Below are 27,220 nucleotides of genomic sequence, written 5' to 3'. Positions count from 1 at the left end.
TTGAAACTGATGCCAGAAGCCCAGTGTCAACACTGGAACCAAGCAAATACTGCACGCAGTGCCATATTCGGAGAGCCTGAAGACTTCATTTTCAACTGGGACTCCTTCTCCCCGAGAACCACAGCAGCAGCGGTCCTGGCCTTCCAGGTAGTCACTTTCTATTATTCTCGTCACCTCCTGTGTCTTTTTTTTTCCTAATATAACTATTGGCGAATGAAAAAAAAATATGTTGGTGTAATGCACTAATTTCCTGAGAATTTAGAAAATCCAGAAGGAATCATTTTTCTTTGTACAAATATTTTAATATAAAATATTTAAAATCAAGATTGAATTTTTTGATTGGTTTAAAAATCTTAAGTTGTTTTAAGTTGGCTTGAATATCTTCAAAGGTTTTTGTGGAGATTGTGGGTGGATATCATTGTCCTTATTTATAATAATTTTGCATAAATTAAGAAATTTAATAAGTATTCTATTAGCTCTCTTTACAAGATTAATAGAAATAAACCTTTAAAATAGCAATAAATAAGCTAATATATATAAATAGCAGTCCAGATGTCTCAGCTGTATCTTGATAAGTGTCTTAATTTTTTTATATACAAAATATGCTCCTCCTCCCCAAATCCTCATTCTCCTGGTGATCATGTGTTTTTTTCAATTTACACACTTACCAAAAAGGCAAAGTCTGTATTAAACTGTCTAGTAAATACAGGGTAAATATGATCTAAACCTAGCCGTTACACAAATACTCTTTTTTTTCTTTCAAAGGATGATTTTATTTAGCCACGTGGGTTATCTCATTTCCTTGTTTGCTACAGTTTCCTGTGGTAAGTACTAGCCATAAAAGTTAAAATTAATAGTGTGGGAGAGAAGAATAGTTATGCAAACTATACCACTCCTGGAGAAAGCCTTTAACCATACAGCTCTGGAGTAGGAGGCAGCCTCTGATAATTCAAGGCCAGAACTTCTCTTTAGATACATAGCCCCAAACACACATGAACAGGGGAAGGAACTTGGAAACCATGGGCTCTCGGTGTATTTGTTGGCAGAAATTTCTGTTTAGAGACTCCTTACTCTCCAGCAGAGCCCCTCACCCCAAATAGTTGCTTGTTTTTATTAATAGCCTCCACAAAAACAAACCCTACCTGGAAATTGAAAAGACCTTGTATAATATTGGGTCCCATCCAAGTATCTGATTAGTGGATGATATCTTTAATCTAAGGCATAGGGAGCTGTTTACTAGCTTAGAATTTAGTTAGTGCGTTGTCCCTTAGGTAGTCCGGATGAATAGTTTAAGTACTAGGTGTCAGTACTTTTTTTCTCCGTGTATTCCATTAGTTTTAGAAAATAAACATGACTCTGAAACACCCTCTATAATAGTCCTTATAGAGTGAGGGTTCCCCTGGTATCCCACAGGGGTGAAATCTGAGTCAAAGGTGACTTATGACATAGCCACACCTCAAGGATTGTTTACTTGACTCTCAAGTATTCCGCCAAATACAGCTCTGAAGAAGCCTTATCTTTGTAACTATAGAAGTCATTTCTCTAGTTCTTTCTTCTTCCCTGTCTGCTAATTACACCTACCTCCATCTGTCCCATCACCTGTCTCTGCTCTTCTATGTCACAACTATTGCCATCTTCAAACCAATCAAATTGAGGAGCGATGGGCAGAGATGCTGTGGGCCATGGCTGAGAAAAAGCTATGACTTAAAATTCATGATCGTGATAGGAAAATTAGAGATGTGAATGCATGTAATGCTTGAAACTGAGTATTTTATGTAGTCCCAGTGCAAAATAACCATTGTTAATTTTTTGGTTTTTTTATATTTTCTTGCATGAATCTGTTTTATAAAAGTGTAATGACTTAAAAATAACTTACCTTTGCTTTTCATAGCTAATGTTAACCCAAACAAATATTTCATTAGTTCTTTGTTTTATGGTATTGTGTACATATATTCAATTATTTCTATAAATTTTTGAAGGTTTAGATACAAAAGTGTGAATCTTTTATGAAGGTTTTATGGCATGCATTATGGTGGTATCTTCCAGAAAGGCATTCTTTGCTTGGGAGTGCTAAACCATCCCACTTAGAACAGCACTAGCGCATGTCTATAGTCCCAGCACTCAGGGAAGCAAAGGCAGGTGGATCTCTGCGAGTTCGAGGCCAGGCTGGTTTACAAAGTGAGTCCAAAACAGCGAAGGCTACACAGAGAAACCCTGTCTGGAAAATCAAACAAACAAACAAACAAGAACAGCACTAATAGACATCTGTTACTATGTAGTCCAGTGTAGCGTCCAGAGTTCTTCCTGAGAAACCATCTCCAAGTATTGGGCCACATGGTTCTGGAGATGATGCTTCTGCCATTGATGCTCTGGCTTCTAGAAGGAGGCTCAGATTTATTTTTATTTCCAAGTCAACTTGAGCTTCTGGTACCACCTTGCTGCCATCGCACATCTTGAGACCAAGGCAGCAGCATGTAATAGAGTAACTCAATGCTAACACATTGTGCGCTGATGCAGCCACTGAGCACTGTGTAAGCACGTCTGAAAGCACTTACTGTGGGCCCTTGGCTTTCTTTCTTTTCTTTTTTTTTTTTTTTGCCCTTGACCACATTTATTTGACATTCTTCATATTTTTTTTAATTAGATGATTGAAAGCCTATTAAACTGACATTCTGGACATGTCATACCAATGTAGATGTTGGTAATTCTAAATCTGGAACCATCTGATTCAGAGACAAAATATTTGGTAATATGCTAGATATCAAATAAAGATACAACCTTGGAAATTATAATCAAAGATCTGTCACTTTTTTTTTTTATAAATCTTTTTTTTTTTTTTTAATTCAGTTTATTCAGGAACCTTGAACAATCATCTGACCCTGGGGAAAGCCAGCCCACAGCTTAAATAGCCTCTGGGTAGCCAACCCAGGCGTGCCACGTGGGCAATGCAGATAGGTCCACATACATGGAAGCAAGCCAGATCCTCGGCCTTAGCCAAATGTGGAGTTGTTCGTGACAGAGAGCACTCACCATCGGGAAGGTGGAAGGTGGAAACCAGCTCCATCTTTAAGGCGCGGCATTATGCAGCTCTCTACAGTTCCCCCTTTTTGGCTTTCTAAACTGATGAGCTCCTTTATAGTCAAGATGTGTTAAGCTTGATTTTCTTTCACTTGTGATCAAAGCCAGCACACAAACATTGGAAATATTGTTTGTTTAAATTTTAATCTTTGGCAACCTACTTCTTTTAAACAGTGTTGTGAATCAGTGGCTCTTACCATTTTTTAAATACAAAATATATTTAATATCGACATCTTATTTCTGAGAGATTACATTGTTTCAGGACCTTCAGCTTATGAGACTGACATGCTGCCTACTGCGCTTAGGAGGCACCTGTGGGAGATTACACTGTTAATTCAGAAAAAGGGATTTATTATTCTTTTTAAGAAAGTTATCTGAAATATAACTATTCTGAAATATTGGTTGAAATGTTGTGTATTTGACCTTCCAGTGTAGAAAGGATTAATTTGTATGTACATATACTTTGTGAAGTTTTTAAATATGTTTTTAATTTAATTAGAATGATATCACCCCACTTTCCTCTGTTTATCTCCTCCTCAGGACCCTCCCTTGGGTCTCTCCCATGTCCCTCTTACTCTCAAGTTGACTGCCTCTTTTTCATTATTATGCATGTGTATGTGTGTGCAGAAATGTGTAAATACAGCTTGCCAGGTCCACTTGCGTTTGTGTGTATATGGCTTATGTGTATACTGGGCAACCAACAAGTGGGCTCATCTCTGGGAGAGGCTAGTTCTCTTTCTCCCAGAAGTCATTAGTTGTCTGTAGTTCTTTGACTAAGGGTGAGACCTTGTGAAATTTCCCCCTTCCATGTTGCCACATTTACTGATATTACCATTGTTCTGTCTTGTTTATGCAGCTGTTTCTAGGAGAGACTGTTTCACAGTGGATTTCCTGATAGTCTATCTTTCTGTGTCCTTTTTCATGATAACCCCTGAGCCATAGATTCGGGATACGTGATGCAGATGTCTCCACTGAGCCTGCGCTCCCCACAATATACTGACCTCCACATTGTGTCCAGTTGTGGTTTTCTGTGACAGTGTCCATTTGTTGCAAAGAGAGGCTTTTTTGATGAGAGGTCAGCCACACCTCTCTAGGAAAGACAGGTCCTGCACTGTTTGCAGTTTTCATATACGTATTAGTCACCTTTGGTAAATTGTCTTTTCCTATTTGACATAAAATTTTAAAAGTGTTTTAACATTAATTTATTCTGTATCTATGCCTGCACCTGCGCACATATACACATGTGTCATGGAGCACATGTGGAGGTGAGAGGGCAGCTTGTGAAGGCTCCCGAGCCTTCTGTCTCCCACTCACCTAGAATTTTCAGAGTTAAGCTGCTTTTCTTTCCTTACTTATGGCATTTTCCCCTTTTCTTTCTTTGATTATGTAAATTTTTAATAGGGCTAAATGGCATGCCCAATGTCCATGGACATGAGACCAATGTTGAAAACTGAAAGATGTGATCATTATAGATCATTTAAGTTATGCAGAACTCTGTACATGCAACACTGTCATCATCATCATCATCATCACCACCACCACCATCATCATTATTGTTGTCTGTACCAACAATAGCGGCGGTGGGGAGTGGTGGGGGATGATAAGCAATTCTACAGTTAACACTTCTGGTCACTCTTTTTCAGTGGCTGAGTCACACGTTACTTGGCCAAGACTCCACTGCAGGATGGCTACTTCCGGGCTATCCCTGGTCACAATTTATGTTTTTGTATGTGTCTGTGGAATGGGATGGCAGAGAAGTGTCTGCTCAATAATTATGAAATGCTAACCACATTTAAAAAAAGTCTCTTTGTAAGTGTCATTACCACTGGGCCTGCTCTTCAGTATGTTGTACAAATAGGACACCTTAGGGTGTCCACTTGGGAACACCTATTTCCAGGAGCATCTAGCCGGGAAAATCTGCTCTTTCCAAATATAAACCTAACCCTGAGATAGGCATGGCAACCTCTCTGATCAGAAGAGAAGCGATGCTGCTGGTTTGGCTCATCGAAATGGGTCTCAGAAGCAGGATCTCCGCACAGGTATAACATAGACAAATTTAAATCTCCAGTGCCTAACTAAGTACATTAAATTAAACCAATTCTTTGAGAAGCAATGGCAACACCGATACTTAAAGAGAGACGGACAAGGTGGCCACTGGACTATTGCATAATCAGTGAAAACTTGGCTGATGCAAATAGACAAGCTACTCAAGGTAGAAAGCTCAGCAAAAAGATTTGAACTGAATCTTTTCAAGACAAATCCAAATTCATAAATTAAATCCATTAATGATAATTCTCTAATGATTTGTGGGATGCAAGATATACTACAGAATAGAGTTATGAGTCAGCATAAGCAACATCCATTTCTGTTTGTTTTCAAGATAGATTATAAATGCACTTTATTTTTTTTGCTTTTTCTGTCTTTTGTATTTTTTAAATATTAGTTACAGTGTATTAGCTTTGTATCCCAGCTGTAGCTCGCTCCCTCATTCCCTCCCAATCCTTCCCTCCCTCCCTCATCTCCTCCCTGCCCTTTTCCAAGTCCACTGATAGGGGAGGTCCTCCTCCCCATTCATCTGACCCTACCTTATCAAGTATCTTCAGGATACTTGGCTGCAATGTTCACCTCTGTGGCCTAGCAATGTTGCTCCTCCCTGGGGAAGGGGGGTGTCAAAGAGCCTGCCATTGAGTTCATGTCAGAGACAGTCCCTGTTCCCCTTACTAGGGAACCCACTTGGATACTGAGCTACCATGGACTACATCTGAGCAGGGGTTCTAGGTTATATCCAACGCACTTTCATTTTTTTATTTGAAAATTATTTATTTAGCCTTTTCCTGTTATTGAAAATCTTTTTTTATATATAATGTATCTTGATTATAGTTTTCCTTCCTTCTATTCCTCTTCAGTTCCTCCCCACCTTCCATCTTCTCCAGATCTAGTCCCTGTAGGCCTCTCATTAGAGGCCTCCTATGAGATAACTACCAAGGATGACAAAATAAAAATAACAAGATAAAAACAAAAATCATCACATCAAAGTTAGACAAAACAAATCAACAGAAGGAAAAGAGTCCAAGAGAAGGCACAAGAATCAAAGCAACCCATTCTTTCATATACTCAGGACTACTATATAAAACTATTAAGCTGAAAGCTATGATATGTTTGTAAAGGACCTGGTGCAAACCCGTGTCAGCCCAGTGCTTGCTTCAGTCTCTGTGAGCCCATAAGAACCTTGCTCAGTTGCTTCAGAGGGTCTGATCTGGTGTCCTCCATCTCTCTGGCTTTTACACTCTTTCTTCCTTCTTTTCCGTGGGGTTTCCTGAGCTCTCAGAGGAGGAGTTTGATGGAGACATCACATTCAGAGCTGTGAGTTCTTCCAACACGCTGATTCTCTCTCTCTCTCTCTCTCTCTCTCTCTCTCTCTCTCTCCCCCTCTGTGAGTGTGTGTGTGTGTGTGTGTGTGTGTGTATGTTTGTGTGCGTAATGTCTTGGTGTGGGTCTCTGCAGATGCATTTTCCAAGAAATGAGCTTGTGGGAAATCAGTGCTCAATAATTATTAGTTTGCATAAATAAAGCCAAGGCAGGGAGCAATATGTAACACTGAATGCTCAAAAGGGGGACAGACAGGATTGAGGGTCAAAAAAAAAAAAAAGAGAGAGTTTATGTTCCAGGATACTTATTCACTATATGATATCAACCATGTCTGAACTCTGAGTCTCGGTTATTGATTTCTTTCATGAAAAAAAAAAGAAAGAAGATTCGGATAATGGTCCTGACCTCAAGTTCCACTTAAAGTGTTGGGGGAATCTAAGGAAATGTTTGTCAAGGGTTCTGGAAAAAAAAAAATCTGTATTTCTGTTTTTAAGGTGAAATGTTTTCACATCAGGTTAGATATCATGCAGAAAAAAAAAATCCATTCTGTATTTCACAGGGGAATAATTTATGTACAAATTATCATGTAGGTAATAAAAAGGATCAAATTCCATGCCTAAGTGTCCATAAGACTTTAGATCGCATGTGTAGTGTTTAAATAGTTGTCATAATATTTCACTCCCCCTCTGTAGCTATGAAGATCTTCGGGTAGTCATTGGGATAAATGAAAAAGAAAAGTAAAAGAGATGCATTTCTACGACAACGTTTACACTTGTCCCCTAATCAGCTTTTAACGGTTATATCACAGGGTGTCTGACTCAACTGTATAAAAATACCTTCTTCAGAGGAGGGGATGTAGCTGCCATCTACACCCCAGATGCCGAGTATTGCCGGAAGATGTGCACTTTCCATCCCAGGTGCTTGTTGTTCAGCTTCCTCTCAGTGAGTCCTGCCAAAGGGCCAGATAAAAGGTAAGAGGCGATGTTTTCTCATGGCCAGGCTAGGCATTTTCCTAACTGCTGCCAGTCATATGCAAAACCAGTGTCGGACGCCTCAAAGATTTCAAAGACCGTTTTCATGAGAAGCTCCTAGACTGGGTCTTTCCAAAATAGACTACTAGACTACTGAACCGAGAAACGGACGCTCTGAACAACCTCATTTATTCACAGCAGTAGGCGGGAGAAATGCTCTAGCCAAGGCACGAGGAAAGAGCATGTAACGAGAAAGGGTCCTCCCTCATAGTCCAACAGTTGGTCTTTCTTGTTCACTTTTCAACATGTCATACTGTCCCCAAATGTACATTTGTTTATGTATATACATGTGTTATCGGCTAGTTCTGCATATGAGGAAGATCATGAGGGCTTTTTCTTTTCTGAGATTACACGACTCCACTTCATACTAGATATTCTAAGTCCATCCATTTGTTTTTACAACTTTTGTGATTTTATTTTTCTTTGTCACTGAGTAACATTCTATTATATATTTTTGTTTTATTCATTATTTATTATTCATTAATTAAAATTAATTATAAATTCTGCAAATAAAACAATCACACACCCAAGTTAAGCAGGAGACTATACAACTCAGTGAATTCTATCCAGTTTCAATAGCCATGAGAAATAGAAAATACGAAACTTCACAGTGGATTTTATAATTGCACTACCAAATACATATATTATTCACATATACTCCTTATCTAGTAAAAGGTGAAAATTTTCGCCTGCATAAAGAAATATATTTAATTGTGTGACTTATTACCATATTTATGGGTAACAAAGCTGAGAAAATATAAACCAGGAATTTTGTTGATAATAGATTTGAGATCCAGTATGCAAATCTTAATGGTACCTGTAGTGTGCCAGTTTTCACTTTTATAATGTGTATTTTGAGTATGTGTGTATGTGTGTGTTATTAACTGGTAATTTTGAGTACACGTATTAGAGATATAGCTGGAAATTTCACCTTCATTTTCTTGCATTTGCTCAATAGGCAAGATGTAAATTTTTGTTTCTGTTTGCATACACATAATTTTCATCTTCACTCTATCTGAACTTAAGAATTAGAAATTTGACACTCATTCTCTGATCCCTACATGCTAATCTGTACAAAAACAAAAACAAAAATAAAAAACAAACAAAACAAAAACAGATTGTATGTGAGACTCACTGAATTAAAAATTGAACTATGTTCTAGGATTCTTATAAAATTAACATAAGTTGATATTAAAGATAGAAAAAGCCCCCTACTAGATGGAAAATACCAGGACTCAATAAACATCACATAGAAACCCAACTCATGGCTGATGCAATTTTTTTTAAAGTAAGTTAAAATATTTATAAAAATAATTAGAATTTCAGAAAATGTATAAGCTTCAGACAGGAAAATCCTAAGTTTAAAGTCAGCTGGAGTAAGTTAACAAGATCTTGTCTCAAAATAAACTAAATAACAGCTGGGGCTGGGATGAGCAAGCAAGTGGTAGAACTTGATTAGCCCAGGCCTGAAGCCCAGGCTTTCTTCCTCAGTGCCGCATAAAACAAATTATCTTTTGGGAAGAGGATTTATGGAGGTTTAAACCCAGGGATAATCATCAAGTCTTGAATGTGGTTGGTTCTGTGTCCTTAAAGCACAAACACAAAGAAAAACTGTGCTGTAGATAGTGTGGAATTGTCTTAAGAATGTCCTTTTCAGCAAGTTTTAAGAAACTGCTATTGGTTCTCTGACCCCAGACATTATTCTTTATTTATTAACATATAAAAATGCTGCATAATTTCTTAATGTGTTTGTCATTCTTTTAAAAAGTGATTATTATTATTTTACAAAAAAACAGGTTTGGTTGCTTCATGAAAGAGAGCATCACGGGGACCTTGCCGAGGTTACAGTGGACGGGTGCAGTTTCTGGTCATTCTTTAAAGCAGTGTGGCCATCAAATAAGCGGTAAGACGTGGATTTTTCAGCTAAGTTTGAGTTAATAACAGTCTAACTCAGAGGAGCTTTTGCTCAAAGTCTGTCCTCTCATGGACTTTTGGAAGAGACCCACCAAGAAAGATAACAGAGATAGAGCAGCAGCACGGTCGTAAGAAGGGGTACATTCATCTTGAAAATGTTCATGTCTTTATCAGTTACAATACACAGCCTTAATGGGCCTCTGCTATCTATGGTGCTCGCGCACAGTGTAAGATTTGCAGAAAATGAATGTGCGCTCCAAACAATAGGCCTTCCCTGTTTCTGGAAGACTTTTCAGATAAGGCTCAGAGTATATCTCATCCATAGTTTCACTTTGGGAAAATTTGTGGTCCCCATCAGAACTGGTTTTGCTCTTTTCAGCTCAAAGAACATTTAGCAATAGCTAGAGACATTTTAGATTGTTACAACTGGAGGAGATGGTGCTGTATGGTAATGGCCAGAGTTGGCACAACAAATTCTACCAGGCACAGGGCCACAAGGAAGAACTTTCTGGCCACCTCTGGGGCCATTGATTAAGGGTTTAAGACAGTAGTTCTTAACCTTCTTAATGCTGTGATTCTTTTAATGCAGTTTTTCATGTTGTGGTGATCCCTAACCAAAAAACTATTTTCATTGCTAGTTCATAGCTGTAATTTTGCTACTATTACAAATTGTAATGTAATATCTGTGTTTTTTGAAAGAGTCATTTCACCTCCCCAGAGGGGTCGCAACCCAAAGGTTGGGAGCCACTGGTTTAAGAACTCTTATTGTTGCCGTTCAGTCCAGACTGGAGGGCTGACCTGTATCAGTCTTGCTAAGCATAGTATTTCTTACAATCCGTAGAAACTGATACCCTAGAAAACAATTTCTGTACCATTTCAAAGGTTTAATACTAAGAAGGCATTTCGATAACGTGACGGGGGCTGATTACAAAGTGAAATGCTAAAAAAAAGAACGAGGTGGTTGGTGGTTGGTGGACTCTTAAGAACCACTCTGGGTTACATGGTTTTGTTTTTGCACAGTTCAGTCTGTAGGTTCTCATTTGCTTCGATAACATCTTTCTCAACACACACACGTTCTGAGTCTGCAATTTGAATTATAGGTAATTAATGAAGGGTGACAGTGGCTTTGCTCTAAATGCTACTTCAGCAGTGTAATAGCTATAGTTAGTGACATACACTTCTCTTATCTTGTAAGATCAACCCATATACCAATATAATTTGCTTTTTATTATTTGATTAAATTTTAGGTCTGATGGGTGTGACTAACAACAAAATTTAAAGAAATAGAAATGCTGTGCCTTTTCTAAGCTGCTTAGCTGTCTTTTTTTTTTTTCTTTCTCCTAACTTAATTATCCTCATTGAGTTTGGCTCTATCTTCCTTTCTAACTTTCTCCCAAATATTTTCAAGTTAAAAAATGGTCTCAGGAAACAATAGTTTTTTAGTAAAAAATAGTTTTTTTAGTAAAAACTATTTATAAATATTTATAAATAAACATTAAGAATACATTTTTATTTGTAATTACCTTATTCTAACTCTCATCCACTTTCTTTCTTATCTGAAGCAAGAACTCCATTACTATGATTTATAATTTTCTACCCTGTATAAACTAAACCACTGGGAGTTTAACACACAATACCCAAATATAATGCTTTTCTGTTAGTTTGTATATACATACTGTCTCCCATGTACGGTTAGGTACAATAGACTATTGTTTGTGCTAACATGCACACATATATACATATCACACACACACATATATCACACACATTGTTTGCTTAATTAAGAATTAATTAAGTTGTCTTAAAAACAAAACCTACAAGAGCTTAACTTGTCTTACTTTCTGTTAAAAAAATTAACTGTATTTTGACATATAAGTTATATTTCAGTGAAAGGGATGCTTAAATAGAATTGAAGAAACTTTAAAAAAAAATGAGTTGGGTAGCACATGGCTATAACCCCAGCAGCAGGGAAGCAGAAGCAAAGATCACTTCAAGTTGAAAGCCAGACTAGTCTGAAATGGGGGTTTGCTACATGCTGCATGGCTTGGGTCCTGGAAAAGTGACTCGGGGCATCAAGAGAATCAGAAAGGACAGACACACACACTCACATGTAGGAAAGCTGTAAGGCACAACACAGGGGGTTAACTACTCTTAGGGGAAGGTCTCTGCAGGCAGGCAGTCTCTCTTCTTGGGCTGTAAACATCCTGGAACAGAAAGGTGAAGTTGCTAGCCATCACACACCCTGGTCCATTGTTCCTAAAGGCCAGTGCTTAGAGTCAGGGAAGGCTTTGCCACTTTCACATAGGTATGAGACATTGGTCCTTCCCAGGGCTGTGCCCAGGGTCAACAGATTTCATCTGTTCCTTTCACGTTCACTTAGAGCTTCTTATGGCCAACACAAGAGTACCAAGCCAGCCAAGCCTAGAAAGGACAAGACAGGACGGTGGTGGTGGTGGTGGTGGTGGTGGTGGTGGCGGTGGTGGTGGTAGAATTTAAGAAAATTTTAAAGTGAGAAAAGAAATGATTCCATCGTGCGTATAAATAAGTTGTGACCGTCTGTAAAAAAAATTTAACACAGACGTAAGTAGTGAAACCTGCAGCCACAAATCACAATCAGAGCTGAGTAGGTGAAGGAAGAGAAATAGATGCTGATTGTGATTATTTATTTATTTTACTTCCTTTGACTCAGAAGTCAAACGTGCGTTGTTTGTTAAATACCGTGTATCTCTGGCCCACACCACCAGGACCCTGTTATTGCCTTGTTTGTTTATCAGTGCCACTGATAACTTCAGTGTGAAACTGTATTGTTCTGTATTGTTGCATACACCTTGCAGTTTAGGAAGGAAAATAGCCCACTTTTGATGCTGTAGTAAGATAAACACACCGGGGTGAGTTAATACCCAGCAGGGTTTGATAATTTAGATATGCAATAAAAATTCTAAGTCCTGTACTTACCAGGGAAGTCACCAAAAACAGGATACTGGCAGGAAATCTGTGTCTAAAAAAGACCATCTCTGTGTTTCATTTCAGCTTGCCACCAAGACTTATATGAAGGACTTGATATGAGAGGATCCAACTTTAACATATCTAAGGCTGGCAGTATTGAAGAATGCCAGAAACTGTGCACAGATAATATTCACTGCCAATTTTTCACATATGCTACAAGTGCCTTTCATAGACCAGAGTACCGGTGAGTGAGGCTGAATGGTTCCCCATGAGAACACACCAGGACTCAGCAGTATCCTCCACTGGAAAAAAAAAAAAAAGTTTGCTTTTACTCCAATGAAAGTACAAGCAGGAGGCAGCACTTTAATGGAAATTTAAAATTAAGTGTGGAATTTCTCCCTTCCCCCCCAAAGATAGTGAGCTTCATTTGGTCTGCTGATGGGCTGTATATGGACTGTCAGGCAGTGATGCATGCCATCCCGTTCTACATTGCCCTTTGCTGAAGGGAAGAGAGTCTATTGACTAATATTGGCTCAGCCATGTACCACTGTGGTTATCACATCAATAGCAAACATTACCCGCACATCTTTGTGCTCCTCAAGAAGAGAAGCGTAACAACATCTTTTGTTGACACCCAGGAACAGCTGCCTCCTGAAGCACAGTTCAGGCGGAACGCCCACCAGCATAAGGACACAGGACCACCTGGTGTCTGGGTTCTCACTGAAGTCCTGTGCGCTCTCAGAGATCGGTAATCAGACAGCAACTGGTCCATTGTGGTGGTGAGGTGCCAGATAAGATGTGCCCAGAAACAGCCACGTGCCATTCCCAGGGACCCGGGATATGATGCTTTCTGACCAAAGGGTTTTTATGGATGTGGTTATATGGAAATACTTTGAAACAAGAATTATCCTGGATTACCGACATCTGCCCCTATCCAGTCTTGGGGGTCCTTACATGATAAAGAGGGAAACGGGGGGTCAAAGTCAGAGGTAGAAAGACTTCAAAGGGTTACATTGCTGCCTTTAAAGGTAGAAGATGAGTCCAAAAGCAAAGGGATGCCAGTGACCTGTAGAATTTGAAAAGGGCATAGGAAAGGTCTCCCTACACGCCCTTCCAGAGGAACAGAACCAAGCCATCCTCGTGGCTGGAGTCCAGTAAGACTTAGTTTGGCCTTCTGATCTCTAGGACTGTAAGGCCATAAATTTATGTTGTTTAAACCTCTACTTTTTATTGTAATATTCCTGCAACAACATCATTAGGAGAGAAAGTGACATTTTAAAGAAAACCACGAGATCATTCTCTGGTGGCCATATCTAGTGAAATAAGCATATTGCTAGGAATGTACGAAGCCCTATAATTTCAGACAAACAGAGGCAGTTGTAATTGAATTATCCAGACAATTGCCATCATATTTAGGACATCAAGGTGCCAGTGATAAGATTTGCTGAAACCAAATCACTTATAGTAAGTTGTTCCAACAATGAATGCTGGCTCTATGCCAGATGCTGTATTAGGTTCTGATTTCTGGGATATGATCTCTCTGTGAAAGACTGAGAAGTCAAAAACAACCAATCTCTTTTCCTACTTGTTTTTCCTTTCCTCAATGTATCCCCTTCATGCTGCGCCCTTCAGTTGGCTCAAATACCTTAACTATTTGGTATTAAAACCCATTTTTTTTTCCTAGTTTTTAAAACTTGTCTACAGAAGATAGGGCTCTTGACCTAAATGTGTTCTGCTCTGTATGTTGTGCTCATCTTAGATTGCATTGTGCAGCTCTTCCCAAATGCCAGGGGACTGAGAAACATCTAAGAAAACAAAAGGGGGAGGAGTGGGATTCATTTAGCTCTTGATTCTGGAGGCAAGGAAGCTAAAGACCAGGTGGCTACAGCTGGCAAGGAGTGGTGTGAGTCTGGGGATCATTCAGAGATTCACCACCAGTCTGACTAAGGTTTTGGTTTTAGTAAATTAGAGGCTTTTTTTTTTTAAGTAAAAAGATTGGTAGAGGAGGAGGACCTCCCCTATCAGTGGACTAGGGGAGGGGCATAAGAGAAGAAGAGGGAGGGTGGGCAGGACTGGGAGGGGGTGAAGGAGGGGGCTACAGCTGGTATATAAAGTGAATAAATTGTAATAAAATTTTTTTTAAAGAAAGAAAAATTATATCACATAATATATATTTTTTTAAAAAAAAAGATTGGCCAAGTCCAAACCCGAGAGAGAGAGAGTTCTCTAGGTAAGGCTCTGGCTATTGTAAGCCAAAGAATTATAAAGGCAAAAGCCACAAAATACAGTTTTGGAAAGCTAAAGTAACTCATATCCATTCTGGGTATGGGCAAGACTTGATTTTGTAATAGACCTTCAGCAGGTGCCTCAGTCATCCAGGCAAGCAAGCGTTTCATAGGAGAACAGAATGGAGTCATTAGCCTGTTTAATCTTGTGCCCCATTACCTTGTAGAAATAGCTGAGGTAGCGAAATATTTTGTAGCAATCAGCAATTGTTTTTAGAATAGCCCAAATGCACCAGGAAGTGGTCCATCTCTGGCCAGCTTACAGGGTACCTTCAAGCCTAGCACAGGAATTTATCCTCTAAACATAGTGTTCACCATCACCTTACACTGCCCTATGGCACGGTAGTCATTACCACACCCTTGTCCTTAATTTTGCCAACAACGCCTTTAGCTTTATAGATGAAAAAAACTGCAGTTCCTGGGGTAAAACCATATCCTAAGGTCGCATAGCAAACTTCCCACTTAAAAGTCACACAGATTTCTCTTATCCTCCCTTCTTTATCGACCTGTCTAGCTTCTTACCTCTCAACTCAAAATGAACTGTTTGAGGCTTTGTGTTCTGCACTTTCCTGAATGGATTTGAAAACTTTGGAGGCAATCATACACCTTCTATTAGTGGTCCAAAACTATTTGCAACTCTAATTGAGGGGACTCTTTCCATGTTATTGGCTTGGTATCTGTCCCGACTCTTATTTTCCACCATAGGAGGATAAAGTCTTGTAACATGATCACCAGGATCCATTACTTCTCCCTCCCCCTCCTCATCCTTTTTTTTCTTTTCCCTCCTCCTTCTTCCCTTCTTCTCTCTCCTCCTTCTGCCTTTCTCCCTCCTTCCTCCCTTCTTCTCTCTTCTTCAGATACATGCTGTCAAGGAGTGGACTGGCAACTCCAGGCAAAGCAAGAGTTAAGTGCAATAAACTCAAGCCTGGGGAATGGTATTTTCCAGGAAGCTTCTAGACAAATCAAGTAATGGCCATTGTCTGGGAATGGGGGACTGTGGCTTGGAGGGGCTCCAACCACTCTGATATGTTGGTTTTCTGCACACCTGTGGGGCTGTTTTCCAGGTCTCTGTGGGGTTGAGGAAGGGGCACAAATGCAGGACGAGTTAAACCTCACACAGATCTTGCTGAGAGTTGGCCATTTTTCTATCCCAGGATCGTGCGCTCCTTTGGTTAATTTCCAGAGATGATTCTTTTTTTAAAAGTGGTTTGGTTCATTTTGCCAGTGTTCATTTTAGTTATAGAAAAGATGGGCACTTTTATTCTCCCAGCCTCACTAACAGTCTGAAACACTTTTAATAATCATGTGTCCTAGTTAGGGTTATTATTGCCGTGATGAAACACCTTGACCAAAGCAACTTGGGGAGGAAATGGTTTATTTCAGCTTATACTTCTGGTTACCAGGCCATCACTCACTGAAAGAAGTCAGGGCAGGAACTCAAACGGAACAGGAACCTGGAGGCAAGACCTGATGCAGAGGTCATGGAGGAGTGCAGCTCACTGGCTTGCTCATCCTGGTTGCTCAGCCTCCTTTCTTATAGGAACCCAGGACCAAAAGTCCAGAAATGGCAACAACAATTCTCCCATCAATCACTAATTAAGAAAATGTCCCATAGGCTTGCCTATAGTCTGATCTTATGAAGGCATTTTCTCATTTGAGGCTCCCTCCTCTCCTGATAACTCTAGCTGTGTCAAGTTGACATAAAACTAGCCAGCACACATAGTTAACAACCTAACCCTAGAATGAAAACAGTCTTTGGAACACCAGATATGCATCTTACCTGGTTCAGTTTCTGCATTTCGTATGGAGCAATAGAATCCTGGAGTACAGCCAGTGAGGGCTACCAGGATGACAGAATACCCAGAAGTAAGGTAAAATTTAGAAACGAGTAAAGGAGGATGTTACATACATCCAACTTAAAAAGGAGTCAAGATGACAATATTAGCTCTTGGCAAAGTCTGTTCTGTTTGAAAGGCTGTCAGTAGGGAATGGGTTGGTTCACAAATCCATAGGTTTGGTTTAGATGGGTAGGTCCTTGTAGGAAAATGATTTTTAAAAGTCTCCACTGGGTAGAAAAGAAATTGGCTTTGTCACAAAGTGGTGAACTCCTTTTCAATTATAAATGTCTCAGTGAAGTTGTAAAATTACCTGCTAGGGACATCTTGGGAGGATGCTGTCGTAGGTTGGCAAGCTATATATTTTCTTCCAAAAACTAGGGGCTTCATTTTTTTTTTTTTTTTGTTTAAAAATTCAAGTAGTTCAGGCTAGCTTCCAAGATTACTCAAAGGACGTAGAATAGGAAGTGTGTTCTCTTGATCTAGCTATATTAAGTTTGACTGTCCTGTAATTATTTTTTAATAAAAATCTTTTTTTTATTTTTTTATTTATTACAATTTATTCACTTTGTATACCAGCTGTAGCCCCTCCCATGTCTCCTCCCATGCCCCTCCCCCAGGACCTCCCCTTCCATCTGACCTTAGCCTATCAGGTCTCATCAGGACTGGCTGCATTGTATTCCCCCTTAGTGAGGGGCAGCCTTACTAGGCCACAGAGGAAGACAAATGCAACCTGTCATTATTCTTAAGCCTCCATACTATTAATATGGAATCAAATTGATTCGTACATGCTATCGGATCAGGTAAATCATGTAAACAGCACTGATAAAATAGGCAAGGAATAAATTATGTTAAAGGGAATGAAAATGAAGCTTTTCTGTTCTACTATCAAATGGCGCTTTTTTGTTAGCTCCTCGGAATTTGTGTTAATCTCTTTATTAAAACACTTCTCCTAATACTCAAGAGACAAAACATAAAACAGCGGGCCCCCAAGGTTTAGTAATCCAAGGGAAACATGAGTCACCTAAACGTCTTGTATTAGAAATGGTGCTGCTTATGCTACAGCACTTAACATTTGTCTCTAGATGAGAACACATTCACTTTTTTCCCCAAAGAACAAATTACAAATTTTGAGGTAAGTGAACAGGCTTTCTCCCCTTTTATTGAAAATAGTTTTCTCTCTCTCACTCACAAATATATCCTGATTATAGTTTTCTCTCCCTCTACTCTCAGTTGTTACACTTCCCCTCCCATGCAGACCCACTCCCTTTCCGTCTTCAGAAAACAAACAGGTTTCTGAGGGATAATAAGAAAACAAGACAAAATAAGAAAACAAAAACTAACACACCAGGGAATCCAAGAGAAGGCACACATTCCCACACCCAGAAGTCCAGTGAAAAACAGAGGAGGACACTGCAGCCAGTCCTGATGGGACCTGACAGGCTAGGGTCAGCTGGAAGGGGAGGAGGACCTCCCCTACCAGTGGACTAGGGAAGGGGGATGGAGAAGAAGAGGGAGGGAGGGTGGGGTTGGGAGGAGATGAGGGAGGAGGCCACAGCCGGGCCTGGAAAAAGACAAAACAAAACAACAGAAACAAACAACAATGCTGGTAAACTGGAAGCTTTGCTATATACGTTAAGGATCTCTTGAAGACCCGTGCAGGCCGCCTCAGTCTCTCAACAGGCAATTTTTAACTCAGGATACTTATTACAGCAAGCACCCATTTGTCACAGTCTGCTTAGTCACTTTGCTGAAGCACCAGCAAACCCTTCTTTGTGTCACGAGGACTGTCTCCCTGCTGAGTTCACAGGTTGCCCCATGGATATTTTCCAGCACTTCGCCTTTGCAGGCCTAGATGTGGGCCAGGTGGTCACCCCCGATGCTTTTGTGTGTCGCACCGTCTGCACCTTCCATCCCAATTGCCTTTTCTTCACTTTCTATACGAATGAGTGGAAGACAGAATCACAGAGGTGAGTGAGTGTGAGCGGGCATGTGTTCCCTTCCAGTCGGTTCCGTTCCTAGCAGAGGCTTGCAAGAGGCCTTGCTGGTTTTTATCGCGCTGGAGCATGTGGTTTAAGTGGGCGCTTTTCTGCCAGGTCACCTCAGAGATTAGCCAGTTTCTCTACATACCTTCCCTTCCACCGAACAAACATACCATTGAGTCAAACAACAGCAGCAGGCCTAAGGGAGCGGGCAGCTCTCTCGCTGGCTTTAAGGTTGGGGGTTGGCTTGAGTAACAGCTGCTCACGCAGCTTATCCTTTAATCTTGTGAGAAATCAGAGCCCTGCTTAGCCCGACCTATCTCAGGTCTAATCCGCCTACTTCTCCCCATTTTCTTTATGTACGACATGGGGCCTGCAGGAGGATGTAATTCCACCAGCAGCATAAATCCAAATGTTTTGTCCTTTGATGGCTTCTCTCTCCCTTTTTTCTTTTTCTAATTAGAAGGTGGAAGTTTATCCTCTGTCTTCTTTTCTGATTGTCGGTACCTAATAGTTTTTTTTTTTCTCTCCCAGAGGGAGAAGTGACTCCATTTAGATTTAGTCCCTGTAATAGTTAGGAGTCTTGCAGACTGACTGACTGAAGAGAATTGCTCAGAGGAACACAATTTATGGAGTTGCAGAAAAAAAGATAGAAAGAAAGAGAGAGAGAGAAAGAAAGAGAGAGAGAGAAAGAGAGAAAGAAAGAAAGAAAGAAAGAGAGAGAGAAAGAGAGGAAGAAAGAAAGAAAGAAAGAAAGAAAGAAAGAAAGAAAGAAAGAAAGAAAGATCTAATGTGGTCTTCTTTCTCTTTTTCACTTTTTTTTTAATAGAAATGTTTGTTTTCTTAAGACATCTAAAAGTGGAACACCAGGTCCCTCGATTCCTCAAGAAAATGCTGTGTCTGGATTCAGCCTCTTCACCTGCAGAAAAGCTCGCCCTGGTAATGTGACTCAAGAGTGATGGTTTATGACCTCTGTCCTACTTTGGTTCTTGGTTGCTGTGGTAAATGCCAAAAGCAAGCTGGGGAAGAGAAGGAGTTTGTTTCATTCACATGTCCAGTCATAATCCCGTTCCTGAGGGAAGTCAGGCCAGGAACTCAAGCAGAAAAAAAAAAATGCAGGAATTAAGCAGAGACCATGGAGAAATGCTGCTTTTTATGGCTTGCTCCTATAAATTGCTTAGCTGCACAGACATACACATACACACATATATGTATAAATACATGTATATACATAAATAGATACATAAATGATTACATATATGTATATATACATATACACATACAGAAATGTGTACATATATATGATCTATATCATACCCTAGGATCACCTGGGATATGATATGGCACTGCCCCAGCAGGCTGGGCCCTCCTCCATCAATCATTAATCCAGAAACTATCTCACAGACATACCCAGGAGTCTGTGTGATGGAGACAACTCTTCAGCTGATGTTCCCTCTTTTCAGCTGTCTCCATTTTGTGTCAAGTTGACCAATACCAAGAGTCAGGAGGTGCAACAGAACTTGGGATCTTCTAAGAATTAATGGAACTGTTCTCGAGAAACTAGAAACGCTGTTAATGTGGCTCGTTTCCCATCTCTTTATGTATCTTCTGGTGCTTGTACCTGCCGCAGAACCTTGCCATTCCAAGATTTACTCTGGACTTGACTTTGGAGGCGAAGAACTGAGTGTGACCTTTGTGCAAGGAGCAGATGTGTGCCAAGAGAGGTGTACAGAGGCCATTCGCTGTCAGTTCTTCACTTACTCCTTACGCCCCCAAGACTGCAAGGTAGACAGGTAAGGGACCGCTTCCTTGATAAGCAGCAAGGTAGTTATTTTATAGTTTTCTCCTCTCCGTGGGCTTAGTTTTATACTGCTCATTTTTTTCCAGGTGTAAATGTTCCTTAAGGTTGTCCATGGATGGCTCCCCAACTAAGATCACCTACGGGGCCCAGGGGAGCTCTGGGTATTCTCTGAGACTGTGCAAAGTCGTGGACAGCTCTAGTGAGCAAAGCTCCTTGGTTAAGGAATGGTGTGGATGTCTTGGTTGTTGTCATTGATGGCTTGGTCGTATGTAATGGGAGTGTTTATATTATTTCCTTGGCTGGGGGGACGGGTTGCTGACATGTCTAATTCTGACCACACATCTCTACGCTTTTCAGTCTGCACGACGAAAATAAACACCCGCATTGTGGGAGGAACGAATTCTTCTTTAGGGGAGTGGCCGTGGCAGGTCAGCCTGCAAGTGAAGATGGTGTCTCAGAATCATTTGTGTGGAGGGACCATCATTGGAAGCCGATGGATAGTGACAGCTGCCCATTGCTTTGATGCGTAAGTTTTGCTTTCATGTTTATTATGCCCGTGTGTGTGTGTGTGTGTGTGTGTGTGTGTGTGTGTTGTGTGTGTGCATGTTCACCTGCTTGCATATATAGAGATTAATGGCAGCTATCTTCCTGTATCGCTGTTTGCCTTATTTGTTGAGACGGGGTTTCTCACTGAACCTAGTGCTAGCCATTTTGACTAGACTGGACAGCAAGTCCCAGGAACCTGTCTGTTGCTGTCTCCTGGCACATTCTCAGCCCCAGTTGTGTGTTGAGGATCTGAACTTGTGTCCTTACGTTTGAGAAGCAAGCCCTTTGTCCACTGAATTATCTCCTTGGCCCTGACATACTTGTTTCGAGGATGTTTCCAAGTTGCCTCGAAAATATCATAATTTTAAACTTAGTTTGTGTATCTTTTACATGGTTAAGTTAAAATTCAAAAGATGGGTAGGTAGATTTTAGGCAGTAAACACCATTAATTTTTATTGGGGCTTATTTTAATCAGTAAGGCTACTTGATAGGTCTGATTTGATGAAAGCAACTACTTTCAGGTTTGGTAAACCGAACTTAATTTTCCCACTGTTTCTTGGAAAGGGACAGAAGCATTCCTTCTTTTTTACTTGTAACAAACATAAAGTAATTTTTAAAAAGTATTGAGTATTTTCACCCACAGCTTCTTATACTGTGGACTGAAATGCTGTACGTGCTCAATGCAGCTGAGTACGGGGGCTCTCAAAGATTTTAGCAACAGTAGAAGGTCCCCGCATGCACAGTTGCAGCCTCCGTTGCTAACACACAACATGAGCTTTGCACTGCGCATGCCGCTACGCCATGCGGACCCGACAGATGGTCCCCTAAACACACCTCAGACTGAAGATTGTGCAACGTTGTAAATCACAGTGTGTGTAATATGTGTGCACTAAGTTTTCTTCTCTTACAGGAACGTAACAGTTTCATTACAAAGAGCAAAACCGTTAAAATGTTTCTCGTCATAGCGTGTCTTTGGTGCCAGGCTCCGATTTTAAATATTGTTGTTTGAGCTGACTACTTGAGTTTTATTAAACAAACAAACAAACAAACAAAAAACAAAAACAAAAAAAAAACTCATTGTATCAACTTGGGCTTGGGTATTGGGTAGAACTTCTAAAACTTTCTAAATGATCTTACGCCCGTGTCTGCCATTTGGTGCCACATATTCTTATGAAGTGGCAATTCTCAGCATTGTCAGCGATGAGATATTAAGGACCTCTTAAAAACACCGAGCATGTTCTCCTTCTTTTAGTATCAAACATTTAGACGTGTTCTAACTTCTTATGTGGAAATAAACAATCACATTTATTCCATTAATATGTGCGCTTGCTTTCATCACTGAGAAGTGATAAAATTACATATTTACCAAAGAACTGTTTTGAAGTAATTTTTTTGTGTGCTATACTATCAGTAAATGTTCAATGTGTGTACCTTCTTCATATAGTCACCCATACACGTACAAAAAAAAAATCTTTTCAGGCACAAGGGAATCTTAAATAGAAAAGTTTTAGAAGTTTTATTATAAACTAGACTTTCAAAAACCCAATACTACTGGTGTAGGCAAAGACAATTGCCTTGCCAGAAAGAATAATTAGGACATACGGAATGTGTTCTTTTTCCCCCACCTCAAGAAAAAAGGGCTAAGAAAAAGGAACAAGGAAAGATGCCAATGTTGCTTTGGTTTTCATGTGTCTGTTCTAGGATTCCTTATCCAGATGTGTGGCGTATTTATGGTGGGATTCTTAATCTGTCAGAAGTTACGAGAGAAACGCCTTTCTCGAAAATAAAGGAACTTATTATTCATCAGAACTACAAAATCTACGAAGGCAATTATGATATTGCCTTAATAAGGCTTCAGGCACCCTTGAATTATACCGGTATGCAGCTCATTTAAGGAAAAACTGAACAACTGAATTGTGTTAGTGTCGATTTCCACTTTAGCGTGCGTGAGTAAACAGATCTGCAGCAATTCTCTTTGTGTCCGTGAGGGAGAGATGAGGCTGCCTGGGAAGTAAAGATCCTCCATGCAATCACTGCTACTTAAGAAAAAAAAAAAACAACTTACTTTCTGAGAGTGGTATGCACCTGTGTGTAGGGTATCGAAATGGTGGGCACAGGTAGCATATCTGGAGACGTTGGGCATCTTTTGACAAGATGGCAGAATGGCCATCGCTTGGGCTTGTGAATATAAAACGATTTGAAAGTGTGTGGGACTGGATGTTAGCTGCTAAGAACATACTGGGTAGGCGATGGCGGAACACGGAGCATGTCAGCACTCCACAGAAAACGGAGTGCCTATCAACACCTTTAGCTCTTAGTGTCCGTTAACGATTCTGTAACCTCAGACAGCCTGCCTTTCCTCCTGCCACCTCTGATAGCTGCTGTAGGTGCGCTGGTCTCATTGCTTTGTTGTAACGATGAAGTAAGGTATTCAAATAAAGCACTGGGACCATGTGGCTAATTTTGCTCTGCTTTCGAATTCTGCCACAGTATATAGTAAACAAAACACAGGAAAGTTGATACACACTTGCCAATAAATGTTGGTTGAAGAGGTCCCCCTCCCCCATGGAAGTTCCATGCCAAAATGCCACCGAAAAATGTGAGAATTTCCTTGAGTTGTGGGCTTTAGAAGTTGCTCAGAAAGCTGGGGGGCCGTTCTTTTTACTCTCCAATATCAGTAATGGGTTTCATTATATTCCATACATGGGCATGGTATGTTTTGATTTCATTCACCTCCCTTCACCTCCCTCTCTTGTCCTTTCCCACTCCTGCTGTTCTCCCCTAGTCCCAACTAGTCCCAGAAGGCTCATTCTTGTTGTGTTGCTTCGTAGAAAGAAGAGTAAGGGGGAAAGATCGGGATTCATTTTTTTAAAGTCCATATCCACGGCTTTACTTAGTCCAAATCTATTCACGAATTTTTCTTTCAGAATTCCAAAAACCAATATGCCTGCCTTCCAAAGCTGACGCAAATACAATTTACACCAACTGCTGGGTGACTGGATGGGGCTACACGAAGGAAAGAGGTACAGCCTGACAGGTGAAATGTGCCAGTCAGTCTCACTCTTCAAGGGCAGCCCTTAGTGTTTGTTTACATACATCCATGCAATGTGATAAATCTGAGTTTTCCTCTAATTATGCTGCTAATTACTTAGGTAAAAATGCACAGATTCATAAAGAGAGACACGTAGACTTCAATATGGTTACCAGTATTTCATAACAGAATTTGACACCATGAGAAGCATATATCTTTATTAATGTAGTGCATAGCAGGTTGTTTTAATAATTTTCATAATGTTGAAATAGTGGTGGGCATAAACAATACTTTTGTTTCGGTTGTAACTACAACTGAGGAGTATCTGTGACCCTTAGCAACAGTGCTGCTAATGGCACCACATTCCTGCATTTGTTATCTGCATCTGAAACTGAAGGGGGTGCTCAGCTTTACTTGGAATGTAGCGAGCACAGAGGTTGGTTTCTCTCTCTGCCTTCCTCTGAGTTTATGGATGAATCAACTGTTTGTGTGGGTCTGAGGTCAAGAGCGCCTGTGTGTTGAGAGTTGAACTATGTTCCTAGAACTAAGTATGCTTCCTTTCTATATTAAGTGCCAGATAAACACTATTAGATACGTTTGTGTCATTTTTACAAACGGAGATGGCTGGCTGTGTCATCTCCGTGTTTCCTGAGACAATCAGTACTGAATTCAATTAATTCCCATCTTTTACTATGTTGCCTTGGCTACATATATATGGACACATATATACATACATATAGTTATACATTCATACATACATATGTGAAATATAGACATGGGTAGAAAATAAGTTATCTTTTGTGGTAGAACTTTGTTTATGGAAAGAACAAAATGATTCTCCAGGTCTGATGTTTGGGATTTATTTTCATAAATTATATAATTTATTATATAATTTGAATTTATGAATTATAATTTATTTTATTATAATTTGCACCTGTAAAACAATAAAAGGCAAGAACATACAGGCATTTCTATTAATAGTACAAATGTATGAAAGAACTTTTTTCTTTTCTGGTCGAGCCATCTGTTGATACAGGGGGATGGTAGAAGTCATAGAACCCAGCCTGGTAGCTTGGATGATAGAGCTTCTGAAACACTTCATTAGAAGGAAGCCTCCACAGATTTCTCTCTCTCCCCCCCATCTCCATCTCCATCTTCCTCGCCCTGTCTCTCCTCTCCCTTTACCTATTTCTTTCCATTTTCTCTCTCTTTCCCTCCTATCTCCCTATTTGTTGTATTCCCTCTCTTGAAAGCTACTTTTTGATTGCTTTGTAGGTGAAATTGAAAATACTCTACAAAAGGCAGCTATTCCTTTGATACCAAATAAAGAATGCCAGAAAAAATACAGAGATTATGTTATAACCAAGCAGATGATCTGTGCTGGTTACAAAGAAGGCGGGACAGATGCTTGTAAGGTAATGTGCTAGACTGTGGAGAAAAAAAAAAAACCCTGATAGTTCACTGGAGATGGTTCATTCAAAAGCAAATTTTCCGAAATTACATTCTGTTATTTTCATTTTTTGAAGTTTCAGAATTAAATGATCTGAAGACTTCATAAATAACCTTTAGCAAATTAAATATACATAATGCATATTATCTATTACTAATAATGGGCATATTAGAACCTATACTTGGTGTAATGGGTCACAATCAGTATGGGTATATGCCATATTTAAGGACAATTTTATGTGCCATGGGCATGCTAAAATACAAGAAAGGTAGATTTATTTGAACTAGAGGTAAAGATATTAAAATTGTTGAGTTTATCTGAGAATGAGAGAGTGAACAAGTTGGCTTTGTAACCATCCACTTATTTTTTTTTCATGGCTAATGGGGAGCAGGGAAGTGGGGAAGCTGCACATGCGTATGCAAAAGCATGACTGTAAAACGTTAAAGACGTTTGACTTTGAACAAGGGTCTCCTTCTTTGAGTCATCACAGTCACAGTCACAGCTCTCTAACACTGTGTTTTGTTTTGTTTTGTTTTTTTCCTACCCACTGTGACCCAGGGAGATTCCGGTGGCCCCTTAGTTTGTAAACACAATGGAAGGTGGCAGTTGGTGGGCATCACCAGCTGGGGTGAAGGCTGTGCTCGCAGGGATCAGCCGGGAGTCTACACCAAAGTTGCTGAGTACATGGACTGGATATTGGAGAAGACACAGAGCAGCGATGGAAACACTCTGGAGATACTTCCAGCATGAGGAGACTGTGTAGCAAAGAGCCCAGCAGGCACCAGCTTTACCTCCTGGTCTCAGGCCAAGCTTAGAGCCCCAGAATTCTCTTCAAAATGTAAATGATGATGTCTACCTCACATCCTTGTCGTGGGATTAAAAACACAAGACAGTGTCTTGCTCAAGTGTGTTTCTTGCCTTGAATAACAGGAGCCCCAAGGGGAACTATCCAAAGAGCACCAAACTTGTTTGGAAAAAGTGGTCAAAGGGTTTTATGAGATAGTGAACTGTCTGGATGTGGAGCAGCTGGAAACAAGACTCCAGATCCTAGTACAGTCTGGGGGACCATTTTCATGTAACTGCTGGACCTCAGCAGATCCCTAGTTAGCCCCTGTCCACAGCGGCCATTTGCTTGTTAGAAACTGATCCTGCTCTTTCATTTGGAGCAAAGAACTGGGAAACCTGCTTCTTTTCAGTGGATGGAAGAGATCTTTGTAACATCTCCTTTATAGTAAAAATGATGGTCTACTTGACCCTGAAGGGACAGAGCACCTGTCCTACTAAACCACCTTCCTGGCCATTGCCTCATGGTCTTGGCTACATATGGGTGTTAAGATCTGTAAGGCTATATTTTTTCCTGTTGTGTGCAGCTCCTGCAATGGGCTTATCACCCAGTACTAACACAGGGTGGGGAACCTGATGGGAATCTCCCAGCGAACCCTGGTAGTTCAGTTGATACTGCATTCTGCAATCGCAATACATGAAGTGTCATCAGATGTAAAGTGTTGTATAAAATCCAGGCTTGCAACTGAGTTAAAAATAAAAAGTGGTCTTGGCATAAGTGACATCATTCCTCAGGCAAGACAAATTCCCAGCTTGCCAGTGCTCCCTAAGTGGATCGTGTGTGGTTAGCTCCATTTATTTAAGCTGATTAATATTTAGACAGACTTAGCTATTTACAAACTATTGTGCAAGTTAAGTGCACAGAGAGAGAAAAGCGAAACTTTATAGAGAGGATTAAACTTTTCCTTGCCCATTTGTTGAATAGTGCAGAGGATTAAATGTGGAAGATCTCGTGGCTTATCCACAGAATTCACGATGGGAAGGGGAAGAGGTAGGAATGACCCCAGGAACAAATGGATTTTGTAAAATCTGGCTGGATTCCTATAATTTCTCTTTAAAGCATGTAGCTTCAACTTTTACTTTTGTATGTAATAAATGCTGTTGTCTTA

The 27,220-nt window shown here is 40.2% G+C and overlaps 1 protein-coding gene across 2 annotated transcripts; it reads left to right on the top strand.

The window, feature by feature from the left end:
- Window positions 1-27,220, top strand: Klkb1 (kallikrein B1). 2 transcript variants are annotated; one of them, XM_021652709.2, is made up of 15 exons: window positions 3-147; window positions 766-824; window positions 7,256-7,418; window positions 9,275-9,381; window positions 12,423-12,582; window positions 12,977-13,086; window positions 18,269-18,428; window positions 19,270-19,379; window positions 20,071-20,233; window positions 20,328-20,440; window positions 20,599-20,767; window positions 22,489-22,664; window positions 23,715-23,810; window positions 25,094-25,233; window positions 25,827-27,220. In XM_021652709.2, exons 2-15 carry the CDS (start codon window positions 767-769, stop codon window positions 26,016-26,018), a joined length of 1,917 nt encoding a protein of 638 aa, XP_021508384.1. In that variant the 5' UTR covers window positions 3-147; window position 766; the 3' UTR covers window positions 26,019-27,220. The 2 variants fall into 2 exon arrangements, with proteins under 2 accessions (XP_021508386.1, XP_021508384.1); XM_021652711.2 differs by lacking the exon at window positions 25,827-27,220 and having other exon boundaries at window positions 1-147; window positions 23,715-23,824; window positions 25,094-25,146.

This window comes from Meriones unguiculatus, chromosome 4 (genome assembly GCF_030254825.1).
Source record: "Meriones unguiculatus strain TT.TT164.6M chromosome 4, Bangor_MerUng_6.1, whole genome shotgun sequence".
Lineage (NCBI taxonomy): Eukaryota > Metazoa > Chordata > Mammalia > Rodentia > Muridae > Meriones > Meriones unguiculatus.
The sequence above is the reverse complement of the archived record's forward strand: the minus strand, read 5'-3'. Positions and strand labels throughout refer to the sequence as shown.

Coding starts and splice junctions, on each gene's coding strand:
- Klkb1 (XM_021652709.2), top strand. CDS start 767: ATGATTTTATTTAGCCACGTGGGTTATCTCATTTCCTTGTTTGCTACA. Junction 20,234..20,327: donor CAAGACTGCAAGGTAGACAG/GTAAGGGACCGC, acceptor ATTTTTTTCCAG/GTGTAAATGTTCCTTAAGGT. Junction 25,234..25,826: donor GCGGGACAGATGCTTGTAAG/GTAATGTGCTAG, acceptor ACTGTGACCCAG/GGAGATTCCGGTGGCCCCTT.